The sequence below is a fragment of the Rhododendron vialii genome, chromosome 6a (assembly GCF_030253575.1).
Source record: "Rhododendron vialii isolate Sample 1 chromosome 6a, ASM3025357v1".
In the NCBI taxonomy this organism is placed as follows: Eukaryota; Viridiplantae; Streptophyta; class Magnoliopsida; order Ericales; family Ericaceae; genus Rhododendron; species Rhododendron vialii.
The window spans coordinates 40,887,869-40,910,458 of NC_080562.1; the positions used below are offsets into that span (position 1 = coordinate 40,887,869).

Consider the following 22,590-nt stretch of genomic DNA (forward strand, 5'->3'; position numbering starts at 1 on the left):
CAGGGTCTGAAATGGGCCCCGTATGCCCGTCGGTACCTTATCGGTATGTCGTCTGTCCCTTTAGCTTTTTCGATTGTGTTTTAAATTATATGCATGTACTAACGTGTGAAGATGTACATAATAAAGATCGAATAAAAAAGGTTCCACCTGGCCTGGTTAGTAAAACGGATGCCGTAGATTGAAGTTGAAGCTTGTTCTTCCTTATTAAAATCCGTTATGGTCCTCGCTCATGTCCCCATCCCAAAAACAAAAGAAGGTCAAAAATCAAGGTTTTGGCCAGGGCTGTAAACGAACTAAGCAGCTCGCAGCTCGGTTCGTTAATAGTTCGTTCAAGCTCGGCTCGAAAGTTAAACGAACGAGCTGGAGCCAATTTTTTCAGCTCATTTTGTAAACGAGACGAGCTCGAGTTAGGATAAGTTTGGCTCGAGTCGGCTTGCGAGCTGGGGTATATATACTTAAGTTTAGAATTTTTATTGTTATTTCATAATTTGTTCTTTCCGTTTTCACTTGACAGTCAACCAAAGGAGGCGAAGGCACACACACACTAGTACAGTACAGCCTCGCTCCATAGGAAAATGAAAGATATATACTTTCACAATCAAAATATTTTTTTATTGCATTAGGTCTATGCGAGGATATATATACATTTTTTCGTTGGTCCGTTAAGACTCGTGAACAAGCTCGAGCTGGAGTTAAGCCAAGGCCTGCTCGGCTCGAGCTCGACTCTTTAAATTTTCACTGAGCTCAAGCTCGAGTTCGTTAAAAACTTAATAAACAAGTTTGAACACGGTAAAGCTCGATTCGATTCGGCTCGTTTGCGGCCCTAGTTTTGGCCCATTATTTGTGAAGAGCCGGGCGAAGTTGCAGAATGGCCTGCGTACCATTTGGGCTTATTGCAATTATAATCCAAACTCTACCTTACTAAATGTTATTGTACTATATAATGAACTCTTTTTCATTTGCCACAAAAGTTTGAATTTTTATAGATAGAGATAGAAATGCGTTGTTATTAATTTCTCCATCGCAGCCACAGTGCCCGACTTTGCGGTCACCCTATTTGAGTTCGTGTGAGTTCAAACAAGAAATACTCCTTCTGTTCCATAAAATCAATTCCCTATAAAATTATTCCTTTTGTCTCGTGAAGTCAATTTTCTATAAAATTACGTGCAATTTTCAAGTTAAAAAATAATGTATTCGTTGAAATACATTTTTTATACAATATAAATTTTATTTAATACAGTAAAAAAAATTAAAAAAAAATCTTTTAATTAATACATTACTATTTTTTAACTTGAAAATGGTCAGTAATTTCGTTGAAATCCAAGAGGGAGAGAAATACACTGACAACTGTACAGTCTCTACCGATAATCGAAGGAACGGTTTTGCTTGAAGGAATGGATACCAAAAGCCACGAAAGTGAGAACCGCGCGCGCGAAAGATACAGTGATCTAGAGAGAGAGAGAGAGAGAGCTGGAGACCTGTGTCGGGGATTGTGTTGAGAAAGATCGGGTGGATAGATTATTAGAGAGAGATGGTGCATCATCTTCTGGTTGTAGGGTCGTCACCGCTTCTCCTCCAATCACATTCTCCCCATATCCCTAGGTACTTGTAATCGCTACCTCCATTCTAGTAGTATTTTTCTTGCATTTTAGTTCTCTATTTGGTTTCCCTGAATCTTTAGATTTATAGTTTTACTATTTCTGTCTTAGTTTACCTTTAGTTGGAAAACTGAAAAGCTTTCAGATCGACTAAATTAAATAGGTGCAGTGAGCAGAATTACCGATGGGGCTGCTAAACGAACTAAGCTACTAGAGTTCGAGCTCGTGTTTGTTCATTAAAAGCTCGTTTAAGATTGGTTTGTTACATAAACAAACCGAACCAAACCAAACTGAGCCTTGTGCTCCAATCAATTGGGGTCAGCAAGCTACTATTGGCTCGTTCAGTTTCTGATGTATGAATAAATTCAAGCTACTTGAGATCGTGTCATGTTTGGGATTGGTTCGTCTCATAAAGAAACTTAGTTCAAGCATACTTTTGAAGCTGGTTAAGTTTTCAAACTAAACTTGAACAACTACTTGTTCAGCTTGTTTGGTTCCTTTATCACCCCTTGTTTGGTTCCTTCAACATGTGTGATGTGTTCCTGTTAAGCAAATTGAAAACTGGAACTATGTCACTTAGAAGTTTGTCCTTTTTGGCTTCGATGTAGGCAACAAGTCTCAATTGTAGTGGCAAGTTTTAAGAAAAATTGAAACAGGTGTACTTTTCCTTGAAGAATTGTTCAGCTATGAATTTTCGCTGAGCGAGAGTGACGAAATTCTGCTGGATATCATGAGTTTAAAACCATGTCCGTATTCTTTTTCCTCTTGTCATATTGCGTATATGACTCTGCAAGGGAGCGTATTTGGTATTAGACCTCATGTGCAAAACATGGGTCCTTAAACATCAATAAGGGGACAAAGAAACACACACAAGTGTTGAAGGGGAACTAGAGGGGCACTGCCCAATTGAAATTATTCTCAGACTATCAGATGATTCTGGACATTCATAGGGTAACATTGTGAGATACTGAAAAGGACGAAAGGAAAGAAAGCAATCTTTGAAATTACTGAGCAGAAATGTTTACCCATGATTTGTTGTTCATCTTAAATTAGCTCCATTTGGATCTTTGAACAAAGATTATATGCTAATGTAGAGTTCGTTTGCAATTAACACGCAGTTTATGGAATGTTTTTATCATTCTCTTATCAATATTCATAACATTCATATTAGGAAAAATCAGCTTCCTCCCATAACTTGCCCCATGCAGTTCAGAAAAATTAAAAGAACACAACTTGACCCATCATAAAGTAGTCTTCCCTGTGAAGTTCAGAATTCCCATTTAAGTATTCAAATCAGAGCCTCTTTGGGTACTCAATCTCCATTTTCTCTTGTAGCATATCAAGTATAATTTAAACGGCATCACTTTTTTGTCTTTATAGGGGAATGTCAGGGCATATAACAATAAAATGCTCATTTGAGCAGCATATATCGAGCAGGGCTATGACCAGACATGTATTATCAGGGCTTGCTGCTTCATTTATATTTCTTTCTCAAACAAGTCAGGTTAGTGCTTTATGTTTTTCAGCAAACCAAATCATTATCTTTCAAATATTCCAACATGATACCATCCCAGGGACTCTGAAATCTCGTCAGCATTGTCCTCTGCAGAAATAAGGTGCAGATGTAGGACCAATCATCAATATATCCGGTCTATGTGACAAGAATCACTTCTATGTCATTGTCCTGACAACATTTAGTTAAAAAACCTTACGTTTCTTGCCCGACAATGAGAAGTTTGTTTAGGTGTAGTTTTTGCCTTTTTGGTGTTGATGTCCTTGGGTGTTTAGGCTTTTTCCTTGGCGAATTAAATGTCACTTCTAGAATGATACGTGCATATGGTCTCTTGCACTGCAGATTGAATAGTTATCTTTCAGTGTGTATGAGAAATAACTTGAAGTCTCATACAATACTGAAGGAGGTAGATGATACGAGTTATTGAATAACAATGTTAATCCTTAAATGTACCCTGTAACGAAAACCGTCCTTGATGTTCTTGACAGGCTGTTGCAGGAGATATTTCTAGTCACCATAATTTTTGCCAGCTAGCTAGAGCCGCAGATAATGTGCCAACTCTTCCACTTGATGAGGGGTCTGATGGAGGAAGCGAGAAGAAGATGATGATGATGATGATGATGAGAGCTATGACAGCAAATAATTTTGATCCCATGAGATATTCTGGTAGATGGTTTGAAGTAGCTTCACTCAAAGGTGGCTTTGCTGGACAAGGTCAAGAAGATTGCCACTGTACCCAGGTAGAATTCAAAGCATAGATATGTCTGGACTTGTAGGGATGGCAATCTCCCTAACCGATGGACACCCGAACCGATCTGCAGTGATCTTGCAGTTGTTACCTTTTTTTTTAACCGCGGGTTTGGTTTTCATTTTTTATTTCAAGAAAAAATGCAAGTTCCGGTTTGGGTTTTGTTTACACAATACCTTCACACCCCTAACCCGACCTGTAGTATATATGTACATAAATATTCTCGTACATGTAGATATATACGTACACAAGTCACCTAGTATTGATATATACATTCACACAACCGGGTTTGGGAAAAAACCGAATCAGACAGATCCACATCGGGTACAGGTACGGTCTAGGTGAAAAGAAACTCGTCGAGTTGCCGTTCAGTGTGATTTTTACATTTCGGATCGGGTTTGTCAAAAACCCAGGCCGAATTGGCTCATTGCCCCTATGTACTTGTGATGAAAATTTTTCATTTTAGAGATTGCTGCATCTAGTAAGTATGGATTGAGTACTAACCCATCCAAACTGGCCTTGAATGAAGTCTGCAACAGCACAGCCTTGGAATACTGTTAACCTTTTGTGTGAACGCAATCAATGCATGAACATAATTTAATAGACATTCAGTCCATTTACGGCAGTAATGAACTTTCTGGTTGCTGAATCAGGGATGTTAGGCTCCACTGCATACAACTCGCAACCAATTATCTGGTCCACAGCTACCTATAAATTTTTGTGGATACAATATCACTGGTACTCGTAGAGGCATTTCTAATCTCTATGTGATGCATGGTTCTTTGAGAAGCAATGCTCGTGCTTCTGACAGTCTAATATACCAGTTCTTTTTTGGTTGCAGGGCATATATACATTTGACATGAACGCACCTTCTATCCAGGTCGACACCTTCTGTGTGCATGGGGGTCCTGACGGATACATTACAGGTATAAGGGGAAAGGTACAATGCCTTCCAGAGGAAGATGTGGAGAAGAACGAAACTGAACTGGAAAAGCAAGAGATGATCAAAGGAAAGTGTTACCTTCGTTTTCCTACTTTGCCATTCATCCCCAAGGAGCCTTATGATGTGATTGCGACTGATTATGACAATTTCGCACTTGTTTCTGGTGCAAAAGACAGAAGCTTTGTTCAGGTAAGTACACATATATGGCATATGCAAGCGGGTATCTTGCTCGTTTACATTCTTGTGGGATGGTTAGCCTCCTTTACCTGGTGCGCTCCTTGGTGTTTTTATCCAATTGATGTTTAGCTCCGTCATTTAGTGGTCCGTTACTTTATGTGGGTTTTGGTTTGATCCAATTCAAACTTCTCTCTGTTTTGTTGGTTAATAGTCAACAAATGTTGGATTTTACCCATTGAATGAGAGAAGCCCGGTTTGAGAGTGACCAGGGCCCCAAGGTCAAGATCTCAGCCACCGACAGCTGAGATTTGGCCGTCGTTCGCAACTTTCTGCCTCCCCCGCGTGACTGGCCTTTAATGGCCATTTGGACTATTTTCTTTTTTTCTTCCCGTTTCTGACTATATATGTACATTGTAGGGAGAGGGCAGAAGGTGTGGCGAGATAGAGAGGGACAGACCAGAGAGCTGAGTCAGAGAGAGGTTTTTCAGGATTTGTATATTACTTGTTTGAATATAGAGAAACCTGACTTTTCCTGTCAATACGTGTGTTGTGTTGATTTGAATCCTGGGGCATGACAACAAAACATCGAACACTACTCCTGAGGTAATATAACAAGATCTTACTAAAGTTATTAGGACTATAACTGGCAAATCCAATCAAATATATATTTCCTTGTTTTAACCTGCCATCGCTAACGGCCAAGTGGATGACTTTTGTCAAAGACTGAGAGCACATGACCTTTTTTACTGGTGGAAAATCAACCTCCCCTATAATTTTCTTTGTTTCAGAAAAGCTAAAGAGAAAAAAGCCTTCAAGCTCTGAGTCTTGCAGGAATATGAACTTGGTTTTTGTCATTAGTTGATTTCTGGACTTTAAGCCGAGGTTTGCTAATGCACAGAATAATCATTGTCTTTTTTTATATTTGCGCTCCAGATAAATAACCGTATATGTGAAATGTGGTGTTTTCTCTTTACAGAACCACTTCAAAACATTCTGTGGCTGACTCTGACTTTCTTTCAGAGTTTTACTATCACCAAACTATATTTTCGTTGGTGCTTTGTTTTGTGGGAACTGTTTTTGTTTCAATCATGTTGGAACCTTTACGTATGAAAGTAAAATACTCATTCTCATTGCACCTTAGCTATGCAACAAACTTTGTTGGTATTTATGTGGATAACCAATTAAATTAGATATCGTCGGGGTATGTATTCAGATCTACTCAAGGACACCTGATCCTGGACCGGAATTCACAGAGAAGTACAAAGATTACTTAGCAAGCTTCGGTTATGACCCAAGCAAAATCAAGGACACTCCACAAGACTGTCAAGTGATGTCCGATAGCCAGTTAGCTGCAATGATGTCATTGAATGGTATGCTACAGGCTCTGACAAACCAATTCCCTGATCTGGGTTTAAAATCCGCTGTTGAGTTCAATCCGTTTACCAGTGTATTCGGCACACTGAAGAAGCTTGTTGAGCTATACTTCAAGCAATGATCGAGCTTTACTGATTGGGATTGTGCTTTTTTAGTAAGCTATTAGAGCTGCTGTAAGATACTACAATTATAGAATGGTATTTTGTATCCATATTTTTCTTTTATATAAACCAAACGCGATGAAGAATTGTCTCCGCTATATGGCTCAGCTAAAAGGCAATGTATAACTGATTGTATAGTATTTTTTTCCTTGTGCAACAAATTTTTGCTCAATACATTACAATTATCTTACATTGCTAATTTTAAGTTTATAGGTCTCCTTCAAATGTTCCTTTCGGCTTTGAAATGTGCTTCAAATTTCATCTTGGTATCCCAAATTCTCAAGGTTTGCTCAGTAAGAATTTCCCACTTGATATGCAACTAAATTTTTTAGAACTGTTATTGGGCATTGTTGGACACACACACACACACAGAACAAACACCAAGTATGCACAAAGCAGAGTTTCCTTCAACATAACGGTTACGAATAACAATCATGACACAAAATGCACACACATACACTCACATAGTTGGGCACGCTAGCATGATTGGAATATAAAAACTCTAATGATGCACACAGATTACTTAACAAAGAATTTCGTTAAATAAAATAGAATCATAGAAAATTGCATTGAAGAAAATTTCAGGTGAAAATGTAGTGGATGAATAAACAACAGCCATAAGTACTTTGGCAAGTATTTCAAGAGTCAGAAGAAGCACAACATTCCTACCCAATCTTCTTCCCTCGATCCCCTACTATTCCTCTTCTTCCGCTGCACTGTCCATCCAATCGAGAAAACTCAACAAACATTATTAAGTTTTCATATGCAAAATCAATATTACAGGTCTTCAACTTCGAGCACCTTTGCAACAATGTTATCTTCAACCAAGTGATGTGTTGCTTCTCTATAGGCAAAGAAGAACAAAAGGTGAATTTTATCTCCCTTAAAACTTCAGCAGTATCTAAAAAATAATGTACTAGCTTCAGTTCGTCTTGCTCCCCATTGAACTCTTTAAAGTAAATACTTCAAAGGTGTAGAGATACTTCAAAGGTGTAGAGATAAACACGTAGGCACAAAGTTCGAAATAGAACTCTCGAATTTTGTAAAGCACCCTTCGTGCCCCGTAAACCCCTGAGGCAAATGGAAATCGCAAGTCACTACAGTAGCAAAATGATGAGGGTGACAGAAGACACAAGAAGTTTAGCAAGTACCCCTCAGAAACACCAGGGTTTCAAGATTAGGTGCAGTTTCAAGCAAGTGTGGCAAAAACTCCCATCCATGAAAGTTGAGATCTCCTGGCTTCAATTCAGTCAAGTTGTGAAAAATGGGCATCGCATAGGAGGAACGGTAAATAGCCTGTATAACAACCGGATCCTCAAGTACTTCGATATAAAAAGAACACAATTTGTCTATTATTCAATGAAGTATATAATTTATAACTATCTCTAAAGTAAATTAACAACAACCCACCCTCGCAGCAACTTAGACAAGCTCGCACCACCGACACCTGGCCCGCTGACCAACCTACAAGCTAGAGTCCAAAGGATCCCAGGAGTCTGTGAGACATAATAATGTGTACAATATCAACACTAAATTAACTGCACAACATCAACCACCACGTATTAACACCAACCGCGATTATAACACCTTCCACATAAAACGAACCACATATCCGGTCCTCCTCAGTATATGACGGGTGACGTACCACCTCACTAGCCTCACCACAACCTATTGGCTAACTTGTCTTTTGGCATAACTTACTAGCATAGTCACCTCGTCACATACCAAACAGTTCCACAACATACAGTTACCGCACATAATCCAACCAACAAGAACCCAACATTAATATTGTACAAGAAATATGTATCTCACACTCACCCTCAAATCGCCCTGTCATCAGATATAATCCCACCTTATATTCCTCTTCAAAGAACAACGTACAAGATCTCATCACCATCAAAATTGAACCCACTATCCATAGCTTAGCATTAATCTTGGTCGCAAAAAATTACTCTTGGCCGTAACGAATTACTCCTAGCCGCTTAGAATTACTCCTGGCCGTAAATAATTACTCTTGGCCGCTTAGAATTCGAGGCCAAAAGTAATTCTAAGTGTCCAAGAGTAATTCTAAGTGGCCAAGAGTAATTCTTAGCAGCCAGGAGTAATTATCTGCGGACAACAGTAATTTTTTATGCCCATGAGTAATTCTTTGCGACCAAGAGTAATTCTTCACGGCCAAGAGTAATTCTTTGCGGCCAAGATTAATGCTAAGCGGCCAAGATTAATGCTAAGCGGCCAAGAGTAATTCTTCGCGGTCAAGAGTAAATATCATTCAAATCTAAGTTCCAAATTTAACTTTTCTCCCATTTTCTTTTCCATCACTTTCCCTAAGTTCCAAATAAAATGCGTTAGTCTATGGTGAAGTCTTGGGACTTAATTAGGGTATCTTCAATATCAAAACCAAATTTGAATAATCAAAATTCACCACCTCATTCTTTGGTTATCCGGGTTGCTAAGCTTAACAATGTGAAGTCCTACAATAATCAATAATCAAAAGCTCATTTTTTGTAGAGAGTTGGGAATAAATGTGATTGGGTAGGCCCATTACAGTGACAGGAAAAAAAGAAAGAGTGTATGGTCCCTATTAAAAGCTTTGTTGTGGTTTTAATTGAAACCCCGCAAGTGGACGGCAACATTAGTCCTCCAAGATTAATTGAGAGTCTGCACACCTAGTTATCAAAAACAAAAAACAAAGAAAAGGAAAGTTGATTGTGATTTTGGTGGGGCCAGAGGGAAAAGGTTTCTCAAATCTTCAATGCAACGGTTATTTGTTATGCCCTCTCACATGAGTGGGTCTCATGTATGTATAGGCCCCACATCATGTAAGAGAGGCATTACAAATAACCATTGCATTGAAATTTTCTAAATGGTGAAACCTCGGACTTCGGAAAAAGTACTTGTTCGAATCCTCATAGCTTTTAGAGCCATGCTAGAACCACACTCACTTACATAGCTTACAAGTGTGTGGACCTGATACACACTAGATGTGAGTGTGTGTAGAGCCCACACACCTGTGAGTGTGGGTGTGTGTAAGTTGGATGTGGTTCTACCATTCTTGTAACCTTTTTTTTAGGCTAACTATACTCTGAACACCACCAATACATGGTATGGCCTTAGCTCTGGTCCCCGCTAGCGTGGTTGGGTTTCCTACAAATAGTGTGGTGTGACGGGCTTAGCTCTGGTCCCCGCTAGCGTGGTTGGGTTTCCTACAAATAGTGTGGTGTGACGGGCAATACTCTGCATTACATAGGTGACCAAGTAGGCAAGTATCATATACTATACACTTTCATTTTATGTATCAAAGAAGAAATCAAGTTTCCAAACCAGCATGTGTGGCTCGTGCCCTGCTCACGTCGAAATTCGAAGGGTAACAATTACCTTCCATCCAAACACTCCCCAAAGCCAAAAAACATTATCCAAATTCACTTGGTTGGAAACACAAGGGTCTAGATATGCCACCACCATGAGTTACTCATTGGACTGAGAGAATACAGACTCAGAAACAAGAAAGAAATGTTATTGGACTGAGAATAATACCCATGATGACAATGAGCAGCTGTCTACATTGTCAATCTCCATTCTTTCCCATGCTTTCACACCACAAATTAAACCAACAACCAAACACAGCCCAGCTGCTTTGGCTCACCAGAAATCAACCTAACAGGCAGATGCACAACGAAAACAGTTGTATGAAGACAAAGGCTTTCTCCATTACCACTTCACTTGTTCTTGGTGTTGCTTCACCGGCTAAGCCCGATGTATCGGTCTTTCTCGGGACAAGGTTCGTCCTCTGCACTGCATTCATCTTAGGTCTCTCATTTTGAAAATAGAGAAACAGAGAAATTTTATATTTTTGAAAGAAAGCAGGTAAAGTGGTTTTTTTTTGCAGGGCTAAGCTCCTCTCGGTACTTCTATCCTCCCTAGTCCATACCCCTCAAGACTCCTTTTTTGGGCCTAATTCCGGGCCCACAACATATGATTCAAACCGTTCATCTCATAGATATTGCATGGAAGAATAAAAAATGCAAAACTCAACTTGATGGTATAACGACATGCACAAGAAAATTTTGTGTAAATTTGACAGTTTAGGTTTAAAATTATACTTGCGTCCCATTTTCTAAAACAAAAGGCAAACTGTTAGTGGAAAAGAAGATATACGATCAAGCCAATTTTTCGCATGGAGGAGCTTAACCTCTTTTTTGTGCAGTTTTTGTCGACTTCATCCACATTTAAGCATTCGGAAGTACTAACAAGTTTTTTGACATGGATGACAGTGCCGTACTTCTATTCATGTACTGGATTTCCAATTTCGTGGTGCCAGAGCTCATTCTGAAGGATCTCCAGTCCGACCAGACAAGTGGAGACCAGAAACCTGATGCTGAGAATAATCTCGTAGATTTTGATAATCAAAGCACATCCGCGGGCAGTAAAAGCTCGCAAACGAAGAAAAGCCGTAGCTTCAAGAGCACCAAGCTATGATAACATGATAAGAAATTAGTTGAGCATCTTGACACCGTGAAATTGTAGCGAAGATCAAATGAATCTTCTCATTTCTCATTCCTGCTGAAGTACAAACATAAATGTTTCTAATCTAAAAGAAATCAAAGTCCTTCCCTGAGCTGTTGTTTTTACATGATTTATGCTATTTAGATGTCAAATCGAGCAAGTTTAAATGATTGTCCAATCATTTTTTAGAGAACAAACGAGTGGGATAGGTCCCTCAGGATTAATCAAGCTGGCCGGAACACCTTACTTCAAACCACAAAACAAACAAGTTTTTAACCTGGAGATGGGTGTTTTGATGTTGATTTAATACCCGAGGAGTGCCTATGCACGTTGCCCAAAGATGAGGCCAAGCCTTTTGTAGCGATGTCTTGGTTCCCCAGTTGGACTTGTGGCTACTTCAGGCAGCAATGATGTAAAGAACTTCCTCTGGCTTGAGTAACATCATCTCCACTCTTTCATATACCTATATACTATAAGAAACTTGATACTACTGAATTCTCACAGTTCATCAATATGAGGCACTGATAGTACTTACAACTGTTAGTGTTTTTCTTATTACAGTCTTCTGGATAGTTTAACTGTGTAACCGCATTCTTGGAAAGTCTTGTTTGGCTATTGCATGTGTCATCTAGGAAGCACGGACAACGTGACGCGTTCATGTCCGACATGTGTCAGACACTCCCAGACAAGTACCCAATACTCTTTTTCTGTGTCCATAATTAGGAAATAAACATCTTAATTCAAACACATGCTAGGACAGTCATTTTGCTCCGTGTCCGACACTCTCTGGTGAGTATGACTTAGAAACTTAGATTGTATAGCCACTTCTAAGACACTTGCTAACCTACGATTATAAAAACCACAGGAATTTGACATCTCACTTTGATTTATAAAGTTGAGGATTCGTAGTTGTTCCCATGCCCTATTTTTATGGATTTCTCAACTCATTAATGTAAATTCTTCAGAAGTTATTGTATCTCATCTATTATTTTAATTAGAAAGTAAACTCATGGCGATATCTGTATCCACATAAACGTATACACACACATAACAACGCCTACTAAAACGAAAGTTTTCAAAGAGCTTGCCCACTTCCGTACAAAAGGTGAGTTCCGCTCAGTCCCTAAGAAATTGGTTTGCGTGAAATTGTATATTAGTAGTAATTGAATGTACACCCAGTGTACCCATGTCCTACTGTTTAAAAAGAAACATGCCATGTAACTGTGGTTTCTGTATCTGTGCTTCTTATCATGTCATATTGCCAATCTTTAAGGTTATAACTTCCAGGAAAAGGTACGAAAAGTTGAAACACAGGCGAAAATGACAACAGCCGATTTAGATTGCCTATATTCATATCAAAAGTTAATAAACTGGAAGTCAAAGATCTGTCCCCCACGGGCATGAGTCATTAGATATTGACTCCAAAATGCAGGGAGTGGGGCAATTTGCCAAACTTGAATGTGAGGCCTATATCGGACAATCATAGACCAGGAAGAATGGTCTTATATAGTTCCCACTGACTAGGTTTTCGTCACCCGAAAAATGGAAAAGCAAGCAAGAAAAAAGAAAGTAGTGTGGATAGAACAAGGAAATAGTCATTTGTACAGCAAAGGATAGTTGATAAGTAGCAAATTGTCATTTGTACAAAAGTACTGGGCATATATCATCAACTTTCAGTCCAGGAGCTGCCAAGCCATCTTCTAGAAGTTCAGAGCAGATATGATGAGCATTGTTTTGCTCTTCATCCTACTTCAAGCAGTGACTGAGCTTTAACTGGTTGGGAGTGTGCTTTTGTTGTAAACAATAGATCTGTTGTAAGATACAGTTTATCATAGTATGGTATTTTACAGTTTATCAGATGAGTGATCGGGTATAGTGGGTCGGTGTGTATAACCCAGCTTAATGTAGAATTGTCTCCCACTATTTGGCTTGGTTAAGAGCTGGTGTACTGAATATGTGTTTCTTTCTTGTGCAACACAATACATTGCAATTATGTTGCATCGCAATTAAATTTTTAGGTCTCTTTCACATGTTTCTTTCTGCTTTGAAATGCGCTTGAAATTTCAAGTTGGTAAACAAAAATTCCCAAGGTTTCCCCAATAAGAATTTCAAACTCGATAAATACTCTTACAAAGTCTCTCTGTGAACTATGCTTAAAAGATGGAATAAATGAGTAATTTTTTTAGTATATAACCAGAATACACAATCACATGTGCCAAACCATTACCCGAAAGTACAACACAAACAAAGGAAAATTCCAAGACATTTTGTAGCAAAATCAAAAGAAGCCGTCAGGAGACCTAGGATGAACATGGTGTCTTAAAAGAGATGCAGATACAGAGCTTTTCTTTTTCTATGATTACAAGATGGTTGCAAGCTCACTTGCATCGAACTGTTTTAAACACACCTGTGATATGATTTGTGTGCAAAAGTATGTGCAATCAGACTTTCCTTCAACATAACCATTTATGTATAACGATCATGACATATAAATGCAGACACTTGCACATTCACATAGGTGGAGGACTCCACGTTGTGTTGTCACTAGCATGATTGGACTATGAAAACTCTAATGACACACAAATCACTTAACCTAGAGCTTCAATAAATAGAACAAAACAGGAGAATTGTTTGATTAAAATTTCAAGAGAAAATATACGGAGTAGTTGACAATACACAACAGCCAAAAATACTGAATGGCAAGTATTTCACAGAGAAGTCAGAAGAAGCAAAGACTATCTCTACCAATATTCTTCTCTTTTTCCCTACTTCTTTCACTTTAGTGATTTCATCCATTCGATAAAACTTTGCAACATTGATATTACATTTGCGAAATGAATCTTACAGTTCTTTGACTTTGAGCACCTTTGCAACGATGATAACTTCAACCAAGTGCTGTACTGCTTCTCTACAGGCAAAGAAGAACAAAAGCTGAACTCCACATCCCTCAAAACTTCAGCAGTAGTTAAGAAATAAGATACTAGCTCCAGTTCGTCTTGCTCCCCATTGAACTCCTCAAAGTAAATAGTTCGAAGGTGTATAGATAAACATGCAGGCACACAGTTCAGAATAGAGCTCTCAAATTTAGCAAAGCACCCTCCGTGCTCCACAAACCTCTGAGACAAAAGGAAATCAAAAGTTAATACAGCAACAAAATGATCAGTGTAACAAAATACACAACAAAATTAACAAGTACCTTCAGGACAAGGGTTTCAAGATTAGGAGCACTTTCAAGCAAGTGCGGCAGAAACTCCCATCCATGATTGTTGAGATCACCTAGCTGCAACTCGGTCAAATTTTGAAAAGTGGGCATTGCATAAGAGGAAAGGTGAATAGCCTGTACACAGAATGCAAGTAATCATAAAACCTTTACCAAGGTTGTTCATACATTAAATATTTAAAAGTGTGGACGTAACTCGTAAGCAGGGGCGGAGGTAAATATAATGATGGGGTACCATGACCACCCCCAACTATGCTAGAACACAATAAATACGTGTTCTATACTTGCACCTCTCCAACATTTAAAAAGTTTCCCAAAGGACTGATACAATAAGAAATTCAGACCCTCGTATATGGACTCAAGGGCCATAATCATTTCTCAAAGTACTTAACTCCTAAACCAACATAAGTTTTTTTTATTATTATTGATAAGTGACATAAGGTTTTTTACCCAAGTTAAGATTCTAATTTGGCCCAATTGATTAAGTAAATCAAAACTGTTGCAACTCAGTACATTGAAAAGTAAATTGTCCTGACATTTAGAATACACTTGAATACTTGATCATAGATTATTTAGGGGGTTTGAAAGGGAAAAAAAAAAAAATCCATCCTTGATAGTTGGGTTTGGAACGTACTGATGAAACAATTGCCTCATCTAGTCTTCTTTCACGTATAGATACAGATACATACATATTCTGCTAAGTGCTAAGTATGAACAGAAAGCGATTTTATGTTCCCTGTACAATATACTTGCATTCTTATGTAATTTTCATGCTTGAATTAAAAATATGTGTTCAAGAACACCTTCAAGACAAAATAATCATGGAGTACATGAAATTTCATTTTTCAAGTTCTTGGTACCCCCCAAGACTTAATCCTGTTTCCGCCCTTGGACCAAAACCGAACACACTTCAAGATACTACCAAGGTAAAATTTTTGAGATTGATTTCAACATGACAAGTTAAGAAAACTCACAGTTACCGAAGGCATGGATAAATAGAGAAAACCAACATTACAACATGCTGCTACAAGCTTTGCCACATTTTGGTCATACTCCAGCACATCTTCGTCATCATCTGCATTCTCCACCATGTAATCACTAGGTCCAACATCAATATAAGCTCTAAGCAGAGAATTTAGTTGCATCCCCCAATAGTATGTGGCTACATGATCATCGTAGATTAATGCTTCAAGCAAAGGTGTATCAATGTCAACTTGATAGTAGTCATTATGGTTGCAATTGTTTAGCATCAGAAACTTAAGCGAAGGGCCGAAGGCGAACGGATAAAAAGAAAGTACGTTTCTTTGAATTTGCAATTGTCTAAAGACAACCGTTCAAGCACAGGGCAGCCAGAAATAACGATGTCAAACGACTCTGAGTCGGGAAATTTCACAAAGGCAAGATACAATCGCGTAAGATTCGGCAAAAAAATCGTATCCGGAACCTCAGCATAAAAATGCTGACACCATAACAAGTCCTCTAGGGTTTCACACTGGAAAAGACTCTCAATTGACACACCAGTGTTCTCCACATGGAAGAAAAGAGTTAAAGAAGAAACTTTAAGCCCTAAAACGGTAGAAATCCAGGCGTCGATATGGGAATTTCCGTAGTCGTGATTGCAGTGGAGGACGAATTTTTCAATACAGGTCACGTCACGAAGAGTGACGGTTAACAAGTGGTACATGAAATTGACGAAATTGGGATTGGGTTGGGGCTTGTTCGGAGCAGTGTCGTCGATGACGAGAGAGAGGTTGACGATGGAAGCGAAGAGGGGTTTCCATTTGGATGAGAGGACGGCGGTGGCGATGGCGGTTTTGGTGGGGAGTTTTGAGAGGATGTGGCAGAGGATAGAGTCGGGCAAATTGCTGATTCTGTCCTCTTTAACGGCGGCGGCGGCGGCGGCGGTCGGGGTTTCTGGGATAGTTGGAGGTTTGTGGCGTTTTGATGGTGTTGAATCCATGAGTCGGGTTGCAAACGAGTCGAATCGAGCCAAGCTTTTAGAAGACCCACCATGAGGAGATTTTTCTCATTGTTTTGGTGAGGATTTTTGGATGGGAAAAATGGGAATGTGATTGTGATTTTGGTGGGAAATTTGTTGGCGGGGCGAAGGGAAATGAGTTTTTTCCCCAATTTTGAAGATTCTCTGCCATTTTGAAGATTCTTGCGAAATTGGGTTCAGAAACACTGGATCACTGAACCGAACGGGGAAGAAGAAAATTACTCCATAATAGTTCTTTAAATAATTTTTAAAGCGGTTAAAATTCAACAAATCAGAGTGGCGCAGCGGAAGCGTGGTGGGCCCATAACCCACAGGTCCCAGGATCGAAACCTGGCTCTGATAAGAGAGCAAGCTTCTCTTCCCACTCCATATTTTTTTCTATTCTTAAGGGGATTATTTTTTTATTTTTTATTTTTGATAATTAACATGTGTTTGGTCTATTCTTAAGGGGATAGAATAATTAACATATGTTTAGTCTATTCTTAAGGGGATAGAAAAAAGAGTGCCGCTAAACAACGAGATGGACGAGCCCACAAAAGATGAGGCAAACCTATTATAGGCATCCAAGCCACCCCATGACCACACGAGGGGTTGAACTCTCAATCTACCTACCAGGGAGTTGAGAAGATGATGTTGGACAAAAGACCATTCGCAAAAGGCCATGTTTGAATGGTTGCAATTTGCAAATGTAGAAGATGAATGAATAAACCTCAATGGTAAACATTTAATACCAATTCGAAGTTTTGGATCAGTGAAAATTGTTACCAGGTGCTAATGTCAAAATTGTTTTTGTTTGTGTCAAAACTGTAGTGCATAAAATCTTTGTACCATGTGCAAAGTAAAAGGATTTTATGCACTAGAGTTTGGGCACAAACAAAAACAATTTTGACATTATCATTTTTCAAAATTAATTTCGTAAGATTTATTTTTCCCACATTTTTCTTTTAATGCTGGAAGTTATTTCTGAAGGAGAAAAAAACAAGGGAAATTTAATGGCGCCAAGATTCCCCAACTTTGCTGCAATGCCAATGTACCTACTACTTGGGTAGATTGATAAAGACACAAACAACTCTATCTCGTGACATTGATAGAGAATAAATACATTTGCTTTGGATCACAAGTTCTTTAGCTATCTATCCGCACCCTTGTTTCCACATGTAAGCGATGATGAGCATTTTGTGCATGTTCTCCCGAAAATGCCCCTCTGCCTCTACCCTTTGGTGGTTTGTCCTGAGTGGATGGTTGAGGGTTGATTGAGTAATTTTGTTGTATTTGCAAATTACTATATTGCCCTTATCAGACTTTTCATGCTTTCCGTTTGTGTCCTATGACGTTGGCTATCTCTTCCCCAACCTGCTATTCGGCTGCCCCCATAGTGCATTAGAATCCTATGAAGATCTCCCTCTCCCTGAATCTCTCGCAGCTCGCACAGTGAACAAATTTCTCTCTAGATCTTTTTATTTGGTCTTTTAACCATTTTCAAAGTACACCCTTATTTGATGACAAAAATGACAGTGATTAAAGCAAGAAACAATTTCTCGGGAAAAAAAAAAAAAAGAAACAAACTACTAAAATGCCCTACAAAAATTCAAGGTAGTAAAATACAATTTCAGTGTTAGATTTTGATGTATCCCCATGTGAATTCACTTTTTACTCCTCCCCACAGGCTACAGCTTCAATTTTCCTCATGGTTGCAACAACTTCAATTTTCAATTCACATGATAATGTAGAAGATAAACAATGCAAATCATGTCTTTTCCTATGACCCTTCACCAAGAGGATAAAAACAAATTGAGAATAACATAAATAAATTTTTGAACCACAACCTCCCCATACCTAAGAGGCAGTAAAGTGCTCCACCAAACAAGAAATCACCATTTCCTTTCCCCTTACAATTGAATTAAGAAACTTAAATTTTCATAACTGCTTCCACATGATTACAATGACAATGGCACCACAAAACCCCCCACCAACTACTGTGCTCTTCCTTGTAGTATATAAAGACTACAAAGCTACAAAGAAGTCATGTGACAGCACCAGGCATAAGGCCAAACCAAAGATGCCAGAGACTCGGAACAACTCCACCCAAACAAGGCCCAAAGTACCCATCTCTTCTCTTCATCCACAAGCCTCCCCCTTCCCTCCAACCACCCAAAAACTGGTGATGCAAAATTCCAGCTCTGTCCCCTCAACAATCCCTGAGAAAATGGATGCAAAAACTCCGGTAGAAATAGGCACCAGAGGAACAGTTGGATTCCTGATAATGAAAGAAATTGAGTACTTTACCCACCTTGAATCTGATAAGCCTCAGCATCTATGTACAGAGATGGCCTCCACAAGCAGTCAACCCAATCCCAAGTTTGGATCTTTTGCCACAACCCCAAGAAAGAAGAAGAAAGGAGGAAGAAGAAAACTCATCCCTAACATGTGTTCTACGGTGGAAGTTGCGAAAAGCAATCGGCCAAACATGAATTCTGGACTCGGTTACAGGAATCTGAGAGCTGATGATGTGAAGAAGTTGCAGGCTTAAGCAACAGTCTCAGTGAGCTTCGAGAAACTGAGCTTCTTGAGTCGATTTGCTGTACGGCTGCCGCATTTTATGTCCACAATCTCAACTATGTAAGATCCTCTTTTATTAGGTTTGTCCCTCCTAGGAGTTCTATCTAAGGACATACTATCAGAAACAAGCATTGGTACTTCATGGGTTTTTCGATAGTGTTTCATTTTCCGGAGAGTTTCCGGGCTTTTCTTGTTGATGGTGCTGCTGCGGCTGCTGCTCGCTTCGTCCAGGGATGTTCTTGGAATCGGTCTTTTAGCAGCAGCAGTAGTAGCAGCAGCAGCAATAGGAACCAAAGTAGCAATTGTAGGTTGAGTTGCTGACTTTGTGGATTCTAGTTCCCTTGAAATTAAGGCACCGATTGTCCCAGTGGTCCCAACTTTGATGGATCCTCCACCGCCCCTGATTGCTTCTAGTTTCGGTACCATGTTTTCCTGGAATTGCAAAGGCATGATACAAGTCTTTTTCCGGGTGGAAGAAATTTAGAATCTCCAAAGCTGGTTTGACAAGGTTACCTCAAAGCAGTTCAAGGCCCTGTCATCAGAAAGTAAATAGATATGAATTGTGCGGTTGCATTACCATCACAAACTTGTAATATTGCGGTAGAGTTTAAGAAATCTTCTCAGACTTCAATGTAGTAGGTTTTTGTTCAAAATCCTAATCCTTACCTGAACTAGGCAGATATGAGACTACCTCTTATTAGGAGTAGGTGTTGGCTTGCCCCTTTCTATGTTATTAGGAAAGTGCTAACGACATACTGCAGTCAAACTAAAGCGCCAACACCCCATCTATAGTGACGAGTGACGACTAAGAGGCCTCTTTCGATAAGACTCATGTAGGGGCGCTTACCTATCTCTTGGGTCCCGTAACTAGCCTTGATCGGCGGATGTAAGTACTCGTACTAAGGTAGTGGAATCGTATCTAACTTCACGACTGCTTTTAAAAGCAATCTTTCACTCTTCTTAAAGTGTCACTTTCCAAGAGACGAAGGTGTTTGTCATAGCTTATGGGGTAAATTCTGTTTTGTTATGTATGAAATCAAATGTTGTATCATTGTGAGTGCTATAGCTTCAACTTCTACTTCTGGGCCAAGAAACAACTTAAAAAGCAACAAATTTGCTGCTGTTGAAGAATCAACTTGTACCCCAATCTAATCGTTTGACAAACAACCCCGGGTTTTACCTTGGGCTGTCAACAACTTCAATATTGCTAGACTCACAGATTGTAAACTTCTATCAAACTACCAGAGAGATTTAGCAGATAAGAGACCGATTCTCAAAAGGAGCAGATATGGTAAAAACTTTTTAAAACCACCAAAACGTTAAAGTAAACACCTCTTAACTAGCAGAAACTTGGTATTTCAGTAAGCCTACACAGTAACCAATCTATTGGGAAGGTCACATATCAGAGGAGACAAAACGAGAGTGTCTGATTGCTGAAGCTCAACAATCACCAAAAATCATACTTCTTGGTCAGATAATTCTAGTGAAATTCGGAGAATAATTTTAGCAGAAGGGTGGGCATGCTTTACACAAAGAATGGAAAGTTACGGGTTTCTGATTAACCAAAACTACACAAACATCAGAGTAGCCAAAACCTACCAAAGTATTCGTGACAATCATTACGTGGAGAGAGAGAGAGAGCAATGCCAAGAAATGAAAACTTAATTGTCAGGAAAGAAAAACTTAAATTCTGTTAAAAGGAAAGGTTTTAAACATCAAAAATCCGTATAAGGCTCAGAAAATTATTTAAAGCTGTTGGTTAGTGAAAGATAAAGGGATCATTAATGGTAATCTAAAAATTGGCAAGTCCAAAAGAAAAAAAGCCAAAACCTCATAGAGTTGGTTGGGAGGAATGCAGGGAAAATCCACCAACTTCAACTAGAATTGGTCAAGCAGCTGTAAATTGGTTGAAAACTTGAAATTCATGATCTCAGACCCAAGAAGAAATTCTCATACCAGCAAGGCAAAAAGTTGGCAACCATTAAAACACTGGACTGAAATCCTAATCTCATCTGTCCATACCAACCCTCATAAGAACGAAACCCAAGACTCGGATTGAGACTAGAGCATCATTCTCAGCCCTTCGATGAACACAAATGCGTCACAAGTTTATACTTTACAGCCAAATGTAAAAGGAACTTTTTTTACATCTTGTGAACCACCCACAATTTGGCCACTTCCAATCAAAAGTTGATGGATGCAAGCCAACAAAAGAAAAAACTTCTGATATACCCACAACTCCCAATCTAAAATGGATCAATATTAGCCGATAAAATCAAAACCCATTAAGGCAGTATAGGGATTGGGAGGTACCCACAACTTCCAATCCAGAATTGATGAATACACCTCGAGATTATGTGAAGGAAAATGGTAATCCCAAAACTGTTTAGGTTAATTCCAAAATTTCAATGGTACAAGCCTTTCATGCATAGGAGTTTTGGCATTAAGAAAGTCTTAAGAGCCAGATGATAGAAAACCTACACTGCAATGATCCGCACTGTCACAGCCACACGCACAGGCATGCAAATACTCTGTCAAACTCTGCAGTGGCATGTACGTCACATCGAGCATTTACAAGCACAAACCTTTCATGCACTGAAGTTTTGGCACTAACAAAAAACAGTTTTGACACATTATGAAAACCCATCAACTCCATTGGCCGTATAAGGCAGAGAATCGAAGAGATTCGAAGACTCGCAAACGACATTACCCATTATGAAAACAAACCTAAAAACGATCAACCGTGAATATGATCCAAAGCTAACAAATATTAAATTGACATATGTAAATGAAATAGTAGAGATCAAAGATCAGGAAACATACCAACAACCCACCGCAGAGCATTAACCGGAGCTTCAACTTGTTTGGAGATGGGTCATTAACTCTCTCTCTCTCTCTCTCTCATCTTCTTCCCAACGAAAGTTATTTATTGACAATTGATGCGAAAACCCACCAAGAAATATTGATAATAAACAGCCACGATTATAGATCGTGCATTGTGATTGTAATAATGAAGTTTGACCATTAAACTGTTGGCAGGGCCCGTCAATCAACTGGCGCCCTTTTCAGGACAGGTTAAACTTTTTTGAAGAGAAGGACTGGTTAACGCAAGTTAGGGAGTCCTATAGATTTGTTTATCAGCAATTCTGCATCAAGCAAATAAACAGCCCCTTAAAAAAGCTGCCCCACATCACGGTTCGATTTTTAAAGGTAGTCTTTTTGCTTGCAGCAGTAGACTATCTTAAATTTTTCCGGATTCCGTTTATGCGGGATTTTCATATACTAGATATGTCATTTACTATAAGCAAGTAAGTAAGATGGTTTGTCAGAATTAACTAAATAAAGTTATTAGGTTATCTAAATGAACAAACAAACTCATCTTATATGTTTAGCTTATGTGTTTATCATGAAAATAAGAAAATAAACAAACTAACATGTTGCCAAACGAGCTCTTTATTTTGTATTTAAAGCCTAGGTATCTTGGCATTTTCCTAGATCTTGCGTATGCAGGACTTTCATAAACTAGGTACGCCATTTACTTTAAGCAAGTAAGATAGTTTAATAGAATTAACTAAACGATTTTAGGCTACCGAAATGAATAAACAAACTCATCTTAGTACAGTATATGTTTATCATGAAATAAGAAAATAAACAAACAATATATTGGCAAATGAGCCCTTAGTTTTGTATTTTACTTTCGGCGTTCCATTCATTTCCTAATTTCACGCACTATTCTGTTCATTTCATAACTTCGTGTGCTAGGTACGCCTTTATTTTAAGCAAGTAAGATGG

At 38.9% G+C, this 22,590-nt stretch overlaps 5 protein-coding genes and 1 non-coding gene across 6 annotated transcripts; 4 read left to right on the forward strand and 2 right to left on the reverse strand.

Moving 5' to 3' along the window:
* Nucleotides 1-1,350: 1,350 nt before the first annotated feature.
* LOC131330460 (chloroplastic lipocalin) lies at nt 1,351-6,704 on the forward strand. The gene is made up of 5 exons (XM_058364050.1): nt 1,351-1,602; nt 2,979-3,102; nt 3,600-3,851; nt 4,701-4,991; nt 6,193-6,704. The coding sequence occupies exons 1-5, from the start codon at nt 1,532-1,534 to the stop codon at nt 6,472-6,474; spliced, it is 1,020 nt and encodes a 339-aa protein (XP_058220033.1). The 5' UTR covers nt 1,351-1,531; the 3' UTR covers nt 6,475-6,704.
* Nucleotides 6,705-9,902: 3,198 nt separating this feature from the next.
* On the forward strand, nt 9,903-11,132 carry LOC131330463 (uncharacterized). The gene is made up of 2 exons (XM_058364053.1): nt 9,903-10,295; nt 10,789-11,132. Exons 1-2 carry the CDS (start codon nt 10,054-10,056, stop codon nt 10,991-10,993), a joined length of 447 nt encoding a protein of 148 aa, XP_058220036.1. The 5' UTR covers nt 9,903-10,053; the 3' UTR covers nt 10,994-11,132.
* Nucleotides 11,133-13,629: 2,497 nt separating this feature from the next.
* On the reverse strand, nt 13,630-15,490 carry LOC131330461 (putative F-box protein At5g38390). Its single transcript, XM_058364051.1, has 3 exons — nt 15,215-15,490; nt 14,217-14,357; nt 13,630-14,136 (listed from the first exon to the last, which is right to left on the reverse strand). Exons 1-3 carry the CDS (start codon nt 15,488-15,490, stop codon nt 13,795-13,797), a joined length of 759 nt encoding a protein of 252 aa, XP_058220034.1. The 3' UTR covers nt 13,630-13,794.
* On the reverse strand, nt 15,490-16,200 carry LOC131330462 (F-box/LRR-repeat protein At4g14096-like). Its single transcript, XM_058364052.1, has one exon. The coding sequence runs from the start codon at nt 16,198-16,200 to the stop codon at nt 15,490-15,492; it is 711 nt and encodes a 236-aa protein (XP_058220035.1).
* A 309-nt stretch (nt 16,201-16,509) lies between these two features.
* Nucleotides 16,510-16,581, forward strand: TRNAM-CAU (transfer RNA methionine (anticodon CAU)). Its single transcript has one exon. It is a non-coding gene; the product is annotated as a tRNA-Met (tRNA).
* Nucleotides 16,582-17,999: 1,418 nt separating this feature from the next.
* On the forward strand, nt 18,000-19,451 carry LOC131330464 (uncharacterized). The gene has a single exon (XM_058364054.1). The coding sequence runs from the start codon at nt 18,173-18,175 to the stop codon at nt 18,767-18,769; it is 597 nt and encodes a 198-aa protein (XP_058220037.1). The 5' UTR covers nt 18,000-18,172; the 3' UTR covers nt 18,770-19,451.
* The last annotated feature ends 3,139 nt before the right edge of the window (nt 19,452-22,590 follow it).